Raw genomic sequence first — 10666 nt, forward strand, 5'->3', positions numbered from 1 at the left:
TGCAAAAGGCTAGACTGTATGCCCTGTGCAGGGGTAGCCAGTAGTCTCATTTTAATTTATGATAGAGACAGTTGCTTTTGCTAGAGTATTAGTCCTATTCTTTAGACATGCATAGAGGTAGGGGCGGGGGATTTGCCCTTCAGAAGCAGGAAGAACCAAACAGCCCCTATTTAGAGACTTATTCTGATCAGCTCTTGCAACAGCAACATAAGAAAGGAGAGGTCTTTCATGCCCTTCAGTGTCCAATTACCACCTGATTTAACAGACAAGAAAGACTTTAGGGTGCCTACACACAAGCTAGGAAGCTGCTCCAATGCGTTGTAATTACAGCGAATCAGAGGAGACATGATTAAAATTGGCAATTACCACCTTCAGTAACTATCACATTCTAGCCAGCCTCCATGTCTTATGCATCAGCAGCTCCGCACTTCAGAACGGTGGTAGAGGCACTTTAAATAAAGCTCGTTCAATAAGCTTTAGATAAAGCACTCCTGCCACCATTTTGAAGCATGGGGATGCTGATACAAGATGCTCAGAGCTTTAATTAGAACGGCTCTCAGAGCCACTCTAATTAAATACCTCCCACAGAGCACACATAAAAACACCATTAGATGCTACAGCACTAAGTGCCTCAACACCACTTCAGACCAATCAGTATCCCAAGATCATTTCCCAGCCCGCCCACCCCATTCACAAATAAAAACATTCATGAGAAAAACTGAACTGACATGGTCTCAAACCTCCCTCAGGTAAAATGGTGCTTTACCAACATAGACAAGTTACGATACTTCTGTTTCTATGAAGAGCAGCGTGCTCACACAACTGTTAATTCAAAACATACAGCTAACCTTCCTCTTTTTTCACAATTCAGTAGGCAATGGGAAGACAGATTCTCTGATACAGCGTTACTTCTTTCTGCCAGCAGTTATCTATTTGCAGAAATGGGTCAACTTCCTCTGGGAAGACATGTTAGTATGTGAGTGCCTACCAGTGCTGCTTACAGTTTTCTGTCCATTACACACGCAGTGAAACCTCTGCACATAACTATTTCTATGAACAGAAATCCATATAACCAATACACGTTACAGATAAGGTTGAGCATCTGCACTCTAATCCACCTCAATGCTACAAGCAGTGATAGCTCGTGTTTTGCAGTGCAACGAGTTTCCAGGATAGAGTAACCATGAATGAGCGTGGTGTTTCAGCCTTAAGTGGCTTTCCTTGAGTCACTTAAAATGTTATTTTAAATGGGTTTTTAATCCATTCACTTGCTTTATTCTGTGGTTTGGAAAGTATAGCAAGATGCTGGTGCCAAGGCTGTGGGTTTACGTGCTGACCAACAATGGAATTCCTCCCTCTCCCCTTCAGAGCACCTGCACACAAGGCAGCCCTGATGAATAAAGTCAGAATAGCCAGGACGGACTGCAACAACAGATCTCATCTGTGGTTTATCCGAGTGCCCACAGATAAGAGTTCCGGCCCCACTCTTTCTAATGCACCAGGCAGCAACAACAGGCAACTGGAACTGTCAGTCACTGTGGTTTGTGGCATATCCTAAGGCAGGGTGGCCAACCTATACTAGGGGTGCCACAAGTGGCACAAGCAGCCTCCAAGTGTAGCATGCAACAGATCAGGAAGGGGACAGGCAGCACAGCAGCAAATAAGGCAAGGAGCAGAGGGCAGAGCAGGAGGATCAGGCAGAGAGCACAGAGTAGGGAGCAGAACAGCAGATTGGGCAGAGGAAGGGAATTGGCATGGCATTTAGGGAGGATGTGGAGCTAATCTGTGATATGCTGGCCAGTGAAGTTGGCTGACACTATCCTAAGGTGTGACCACAGACACCGCAACATAACCCACGTGCTCCTCTTTTCCCATTTCTGTGGTCATTATGGCCACAGAAAAACATAATTATCCCATAAGCTTTTAGAAGTCCATTACTTACCTGCGATACCTCAACCAAGTACAACTCAGTTCAGTGCCCGTGCTCCCTCAGTCCCTCCCATGTGCTAAATACTAGCCAAACCTGCATTTTGAGTAACAACAACTGCCACTTAATCAGATCACTGTTTCACAGAATCCACTTTTATTTGATCAAAAGCTCCCAGGGGAACCAAGTCATTTACACTGTAAGGAACACCGCTCACTTACTTTATTTTTATTGCTTATGACAGATATAAGTGGATAATTTCATCAAGAAAACTGCCTTTTAATTAATTGGGAGGTTTTGCTCCCCAATAAGATAGCTAAGAACAAAATGTCTCTTTGGAAAGGGGAGCCAAAAGTATGAACAAGATTGAAAAAGAACAACAACAGAGAGATGCCACATAGTAGGGCATAAATATCCAAGGTAGATACTACGAAATGCCAATGCCCAATTTAAACATCAAGGGCCAACATTTCGTAAGTACAAAGCAGTCAAAACTCCCAGGGGAGTATGTACTCAGTACCAATGGATGCAGGAGGTAAGAAAGAGTCAGCCTTTGTGGTGTCTTAAACTGGTCACACAAAATATGGAGATACCCCAAATTAATGGACAATGATTATCTGGTCTCAAGAGACCCAAACCACAATTTTGGTGTCAGCATCTGAAACCTCACCATTTTTAATACCACATTAAGACTACAATAGGAAACTTACAGATTTTTTTTTTATTTTTTATTTTTAGGGGGGGAGGGTGTTTTAAAAGAAGAGTGATTTTGGTCAGGTCTTACATTCCCAGTTTCAGCCCACAGTAAGGTTTCTTACTTATCCCCAAGGGATCAGTAGCTCCTGCTTTGCAGTACTAGAAAATCTGTCATGGCAAACATAGCAGTACCAAAGAATTAATATTTGTAAAGCACTGTGAAATTGAATATTGTCAGCATCACAGGATATTATATTGGTCAAGTTGCCAAACACCCATCCAGTGCCTCCTTGCTGAGAGGGTCCTTTTGGCTCATAATGAAGAAAAAGGCTCTCCATGAAATTAAAGTCAGGGTTTGGATTCCACTGCCTTCGATTCATAATTCACATGGGGGGGAGGGGAGGGGGAAAATGTGGGTGTGAACAGCAGAGCTGTTTGATCCAAGTCACTCTCTAACAGGATACCACTGATACCAAACCAAAATGCCTATGCCCTAGAGATATGGAGTGGTCCCCACACTTATATCCTTGGTTTCTTCTGAACTGTTCCCTGACTCCATCTCTTTTTAGTGTCTCAGGCCTCATAAATATGCACATTTACTATAAAGCATTAATTACATATGCTCTAATACAAACAAAGAACTTTGGCCTACAGGGAATGGGAAAGACAAAGGAAGAAAGCAGCACAGTAGTGGCTACATGTCAGATCAATGCCAACCTACAGGGAACAACTATTTCTTTTTAATAAATGTTTCTTTGCCAACATTTTAAATATATTATATTGTACCCTCTAGTAAAATATGGGAACATTTACAAGTGGGAATCAATAAAACTAGTGATCTTCCCACCTCTCTCCCTTCAGAGATAATTCTTCTTCTGTTGAAGTGGATAGCAGTGATGCACTATTACAGCAGACATATTAATCAATAGCCTAAATGCCAGATTTACAGGTTTCCTGCAGACCTTTAGGACCACTTGTTTTTTTAAAGAGTCAAATCTACTGGTGTGGGTAGATAAATACATTAAAATGACATCAAACTGAAGAGAGGCAAGGAGGTACTGAAAATAGCAAAACCAGTTAGGGACAAATTGTGTATGCAGAACATACAACTGCAATGCAAACTCAGTGAGAACCTCCAAGGACAAAGTTTAGCCCATAAGGGAGAAAAAAAAATAGTCCTAGACCCTTGTGCGTGCTGGGAATTACTGCATCTGCCTTGCTGCTAATCTCTAGCAATGAGAAGAAGAGCCACAATTTGTATTTGCCCTTATTCCAAGCACAGCTCAGCTGAACTAGTTCAAATCAAAGCCAGCTGGACTTTTGACAAAGTATCCAGAGTAATGATAGATTTAATGTACTTCTACCATTAGCAGATTGTGTCATCACCCATATTTATACCATATCTGTTGTTAGCATTTAGTGTCTGGAGTACACTGACTTTCTACTAGGGCCCCCACATGCTACAAAACTGAGAAGCATTTAAAATAAAAAAAGGAGTGGGGAGGAGGGAAGGCAAGGAAAGAGCATATATATGACAGAGTATGCATGTTCAGGAGAGGAGAAAAGGGATGAAATGCATCTTCTCACCTTGGACTTGACTTATGGCCTTTAAAGTCAACAGGAAGATGTCCAGTGGGGACTTAAAAAAAAACAACCCCTTTCATTTCTAACACTTGCTTTGATGGAAGGAGAATGGGACGGATGGCTGTGGTTTAGACTCCTTTTACTTGTGGAAACCTCATCTAGATGTTGTTTAACCAACCCAGTGTTTTTGACTCCATAAGGCCACTGCCCAGCTGAAACCAGTTCTGCTTAGTGCATGGGAAAGCCTCAAACAAAATTGAAGGGAAGGGCAATGCCATTAGGCCCATGCAATTTCAGCATCGTATCTCATAGTCATAGAAAGACAGGGCTGGAAGCAGTGGTGGCCTTAGAGGTGTTGGGGCCGTGGGCAAGAGTCATTTGGGGCCTCTTAGAGCCTTAATTTTGATGACCTATAAGTGAGTCGGACATTTTCAATTTCAATTTCACTTTGCCCTATCCATAAAACTGCAATATAAGTATTTTAATACAATATTGATAATACAAATATTTTGTGTAATTGATTTTTAAAGTGTGGGGCCCCAATGGTCACCCAGTTTGCCCTCCCCTAAGGCCACTACTGCTGGAAGGGACCTCCAGAGGTCATCTAGTCCAGCCCCCTGCCTGAAGCAGGAATGGATCATCCCTATCCCAACCATCTCATACAACCCTAATCAAAATTCTATAAAAGAGTACCACCAGCCCTGACTCAACATAGACCTCACACCCTAACCTGCCACACGTAAAGCAGGGGAGCCACTGTCAATGTCCTGCTCCTATGAAATTTTGTCAGTATATGCTCAAGAGGTCCCCAGTAAATGGCCATACCCCCGGCTACAGAGAAAGGCAAACCCCCCCAAATCTGGGTGAAAATTCTTTCCTGACCCCAAATATGGCTTTTGGTTTGACCCTGAGCAGATGGGCAAGACCCTTTAGCCAAGAACCTTCAGCTTTGCTCCCAGCAAGAGCACTGGTACACCCCAGTCAAAGTCCACAGCCTCAGCTGTAGCCAATACCCAATGTCTCTGGGAACCCTGTAAAATCACTAGTGATTCTCAACCAAAGTGTCCAACACCCTGGGGTGCTGTCAGATCCTTTGAAGGGTGCTGTGAAGAGATAAGCAGATAAGCTAAATAAATAAATTCAGTCTCAGGCTTGTCCCCACATGATCACCCTCCACCCCCACTGCCCAATGCCTTTACAAAAAGGTAAGCACATGTAATACAGAAATTTGTTTTTGAAGCTGGGTGCCACCCAATTCACAGAAGTTATGAAGGGGTGCCTTCAGTTCAGTGAGGGGTCCCTCAAATCCACAAAGGTTGAGAAACAAGTCCTGTCTTGGACTCTGTCACACCTACCTTTCAAATAACCATTTGTGGGACATTTACTGTTTGGGATGTGCAGGCAGAGTGCTTTCTAGTCCACCAGCCGTACCAAGAAATTAAACCCTAGCACCACTGCTGCTCTGCAGTGAGGCAAGAAAGTAAACAAGATTTCCAGTACGTAAATGAGCTTCTGCTTTCCATCATGCACCTTCCATTTTATCCAGTGCAAACAGAAAGAATCCCCTTAGTGCAGAGGTTTCTCATCGTCAGCTCAGCTACAAACTTGACTTACTGGATTCTTTCTGTTCACCTGTCTCACTCTCCCACATTGTATTGCAGTCTTAATAAAATTCCAACACAGTCCCAGGCAAGCCTCAGTGCCAGACTTCTTGCTGTCAGTCAAAAGTGGTCAGATAAGAGGCTACATTTGCATATGCATTCACCAGTTTTTCCAAAAGCACATTCAGTCATATGGCCTTCACTGAATACTGATGTTATCCAAGGACGAAAACTACTTAAGTCATTTTACAGCCCTGCTACCTAACTGGCCAGATCAGGCTTATTTGCATCTCACCAAGGATTATTAGTTTGAAGAGTATTGATTATATCTGCCCCATTAGCAGGTATTAAGCTAAGCAAGATCCCAGTGAGAAGTTTGTCAGGATTTGCCCCAAGGGACCACCTTGCACATCTCAAACCACAAAAAAACCCAAGGGACTAATGCAGCTGTGTATTCTCGCTCTCTCTCTGGGAGCCAGAGATCCATTTTCTCCTAGGTGGTTACTTTCACATACAGAAATGGAAGCTTAATTTCAACAGACTGAGTTTCCTTGAAATAATCCTATCAGGGCAAAGTTCCTCACACACATGCCCTGTGGGAGAGAGCAATGCTTCTGTCCTCTAAACCCATTGTTTCCTCATCCTTCCTATTGCCAAGCATATCCTGAGAGAACTGCTGCAGGTCAAAGGTATCCATGTTATGGCCCCTTGCTTCTGCAATGCATTCAGCATTTTATACCTCTTTAGCAGTATCATCTTGCAGAGCTGAATGGATTTCCTCATCCACAGGCAGAGAGAAAACCCAGGCAAGTTACTTCACAAGCTGCAGTCACTTGTGTCAATCTTCCTGGTAAGAGAAGGGTTGGGCAGGGCACTCCCATCCTACAACATGCGACACTTAATGGCAAGTTGGAGGGAACAGATGCATAGGGGAAAGTCGGCATGGAAAGGTAACATTCCTCAATCCCACACCCACACCCCACTGGCCCAGCAAGTGCAGGCTCTCTCCTCCCTGCAAAAGCAAAGGGAGGCAATTGCCTGTTTTTCTGCAGTGCCCTTGGGATCTAAGCAGTAACATCAGGGCATTCCAACAAAAATGCATGCTTATGCAGGGCATTAGCAAGCAATCCAAGTTACAAAAATATACCTGGTTAATGTGAATGCGACAAACTCAGCCCTGAGGTCATTCTATTGAAGTCAGTAGAGAGACACCTATGGGAATTTGGCTTGGGGTATAAAAAAGAGCTTTCTGAGGTTCTCTTTCCACAGAACAGAAATTTAGTATTAAACGTTGCCAAATGCACATCAGACAAAGCATCTCAAATGTAAGCAGCAAAGCTTCATTAAATAAGATCCAAACACCTGCTTCAAAAGCCTAGGTAGTAGCACACATTTACAAACTGATTCAGACTCATGACTGAAGGATAGGGAGGGAAGAAAAATATTTCAAGAAACTGCCTATGTCCTGCAATTCCTGATGGCAGCACCAGACTCTAAATCACTATATCCTCTCCTGGGTTAAGTGTGCTCTGTTCAGCTGTCCTAGGGGAAACAGATTTTGCAAAGGAAGACAGAGGGGTGAGGCATTTAGGGTAAGCAGCGCTCAGGGATCAAGCTGGTAAGTGCTGAGTGGCTGCAGAGCCCACTCATGTCCCTCCTGAGGCTTCCAAGTGCATAACCAGCGCCTGAGGTTAAGAGGCCAAGTCCTCCGCTCCCCCCAGAGGGGCCACGACTCCTTCCAGCTGAGGGCTCAGTGACTTGGCAACTCTGCCAAGCCACCCTGTGCTCCATGGTACGGTTCTTGCTACAAGACAATCCCTTGCTCTCTTTGAACACAATATTCCCGCATTTGGAACATGGTGAGGTTGATCGTGTCAGCACCCCCCTTTCTTCTGCGACATGTCACTCAAGCCTGACTGTCACAAGCGGGCAGTACTGAGGCTGAAGTTTCCAGGCATGGAGAAGGGAGCTGCTGTAGCATGCACCCCGCTTACTAGAGAACAGTCAAATCATACGAATATCCTGGATGTAAAGGGGTTTGAGGAAGCTAAAAATGGCTGAGCAATATACAGAAAATTAAGCAGAAGCATGATTTCTTATCATTTTATCTCATGAAAACTGCTCCCTTTGGAAGTTCTTCAGGTCTAAATGTGAAATCTTTTCGGTTTCCAGAATACTTCCCCGCTTCCTGCTCCCCCCTCAACCAACATATTACAGTTTTGAAGTCAATTCAGGATGGACTGTGAACTTTGATCATAAATCCCCAGCTGAACAGAAACTTTGCCTGAATGAGAACAGTAGAAAGAGGCCTGTCACAACTCTACGGCAAGATTGTTCCATCCTGACCGTGTTTGTGTTTTATAAACAACAATCCCGTCCTCACAGGCCGCTCTGCTTCAGAGGAGGGCAGTGCCAATCCCCATGCACTCAATGCCCTGCTTAGCTTCTAAGCACTGTTCAGCTGGACACAGACAGATCGTCTGCCAGCGAAAGCCCCACGGAACTAACAGGTGATGGTTTTATCCATTATTGGGTGGATGAGGATTTAGACCACTGTTTCCAACAGCCCAAACTCTGCTTTTCATCAAGCTCAACCGACCAGCAAGCAAACAGCTAAAGATAAAACAAGCACTAAAGGGTGGGGGTATATGGGTTAGGAATCAATGTTTTAGTCCAGGAAAAAAAAAAAGAGTTGTCTGCCAGGATTTAAAATAAAAACATGCATCCCACAGCCCCAGTCATTAACAATGCACTCAATGAGCATTTAAACACCAGTACAACTCATCAGAAGAACTCTGCTTTGCACTAGTCATCAGATTAACAGGTTTCATAAAACCACAGATAAGCACAGGGGGGTACAGCTCCATATTTCCCAGAAGGGCAATTATCTCTTATTCTAATACTGCTGCTGCTTATCATAAATGATGACATGCATTCCTACGGCACTGCCTGTCTCAAAGCACTGTCCAAACGTTTATACAACACTCCCTTGAGGCAGATATCATTTATCCCTGTTTTATGGAGTCACAGAGAGGTGAAAGTTGCTTGCCAAGGAAATTAGTGGCAGAGGTAAGGAAAGAACCTGAGAGTCAACCTGCACCTGACTCAGTCCCATAACCACTAGCGATTGCTTCCGTCTCTATAGCAGGGAAGCAGAGATATAGTAGGAAAGAGGAACAGACTTACCATTGAGGCCATTGGGGATACTCCTGTGGTGAAGAGGTGCAGACAAATCGTCCATAGATCTCCTTATGGCTCCAGCTTTGTTGTCAACAGGTTTGTGATGGTTGAGGTGATGGTGGTGGTGATCTGGGCTCCCTGCACTGCCGGTGCTCGAGGTGCTACTGCCATCCCCCACATCCCTGGTGCCAGAGCCCCCATTCAAATTGGTCAAACTGGCCTGGCTGTCTATGGAGCTCCTGGAGCCAGCTCCATTTCTTTCTTCGTCTAACATGAGGACTATCTCCTTCAGCTCCATGTTCTCCCTCATGAGAGACTCCTGCTTTGCCTCCAGCTCCTTCAGCTTCTGCTGATACACCCCAACTTCCTTCCACATCACGCTGGCCGTGTGCCGCCCAAACCTCTGCCATTCCCTGGACAGCTTCTTGCCCTTCTGCCGATCGTCATCCAAGAAACAGCAGAGCTCTCTCAGTTCGTGGTTGTCGTCCTGCAGTTTCTGGTTGACCTCCTTCAGCCCCCGGATCTCGTGCAGGTGAACCTGCAGCCTCCGGTTCACATCCTTCATTAAGTTGCCGTGCTCCACCATCAGGTTCATTTTCTCATTCTCGACTTTCCGCAGCCTTTTCACCAGCTCTTCCTTGCTCCATCTCATCAATTCCTCCTCAGATATTTTGCTCAAGTCTTCTTTCGACTCCTCCAAGGAAATTTTGGCCATGTTCCTGTCTAGAGCAGTGTCCGTTTGCGAGGAAAAAAAAAAGATCCGATTTTCCCCCTGGGGACTTAGTAAAAAAAATATATATATGTTTTGGGGGGAAGAAATATTACAGCTCTTCCAAGCGGACCAGGCAGATAAGGCCAACACATCCAAACCAGACTGGACTCCCCACGGCCCCCATGTCAAAACCAAGCGAACAATGGATTAAAAGAGAAAAGCAAGGAGCGGGGAATTGGGGTGCAAGTGTGCCAAGTGAATGGATGCACTTCCCCTGGGCGCACCCCGCAGCCTCTGCCTTTCACTTGTTCGCCTGCACCCCACCCCTCCGGCGCCGGCAATGCAAAGGGGAGCAGGAGCTGCGGATAAAAGCGCAGCCCGGCTCCAGGCACCCAGGGAGGCTGAAGAGCTGCTGATGCAGGAGAGGGAGAGAAACCTGCCCCTGCGCTCCCGGATGATGTCAATGCCTTTGTACCCGGCGGGCGGGCGGGCGGGCGAGTCTGGCGGCGGGCGGGCGGGCGCGGGCGATGGCCGCACGCGGCGGGGGCGCTGCGCTGCGGCCGAGGCGCGGCGAGGCGCCGGGTGCGGGTCCGCTGGAGCCGAGGCTGCCCCGTCCCCGCCGCGGCCGCGCTGCTGCGAGCTGCCCGGGAGAGGCGGGGCCGCCGCCTGTCCCGCCCGCGGGGCCGCCGCATTGGCTGCGCGCGGCCGGGGCCGGGGCCGGGCGGCGGGCCGGGGGCGGGCTCCCGACCGCAAGTGACGGCTGCCGCCCGCCAATGCGAGCGCGGCTCGGCGCTTTCAAAAAAGCAGGTACAAAGGCAAAGGTAGGGTTGGGGCGCTCTTAAAGGGACCTCCTGCGTCTGCTCGCGCTGGGGTTGTTTCCCGCGCCGGGGGGTTCTTTGTGTCCATTTTGCAGGTGGGAAAACGGAGGCAGGGAGCCGCCTGCAGCCTCAGGGCAGAGCCGGGAGC

General features: G+C 46.5%; 1 protein-coding gene across 5 annotated transcripts in view; it reads right to left on the reverse strand.

Annotated features, from left to right (window-relative positions):
• Nucleotides 1–10348, reverse strand: part of CCDC85C (coiled-coil domain containing 85C) — a 185071-nt gene extending 174723 nt beyond the window's left edge. For 4 of the 5 annotated variants that reach the window (XM_090033997.1, XM_090033995.1, XM_090033996.1 and 1 more), the window contains exon 1: nucleotides 8995–10348. In XM_090033997.1, the coding sequence (XP_089890123.1) occupies nucleotides 8995–9703 (709 nt within the window). In that variant the 5' untranslated portion in view covers nucleotides 9704–10348. The remainder of the gene's footprint in view (nucleotides 1–8994) is intronic. The other variant, XM_090033994.1, reaches the window with a different exon arrangement.
• Between the last annotated feature and the right edge of the window lie 318 nt (nucleotides 10349–10666).

This window comes from Crocodylus siamensis, chromosome 2 (assembly GCF_052110815.1).
Source record: "Crocodylus siamensis isolate JL-2025a chromosome 2, ASM5211081v1, whole genome shotgun sequence".
Taxonomy (NCBI): Eukaryota; Metazoa; Chordata; order Crocodylia; family Crocodylidae; genus Crocodylus; species Crocodylus siamensis.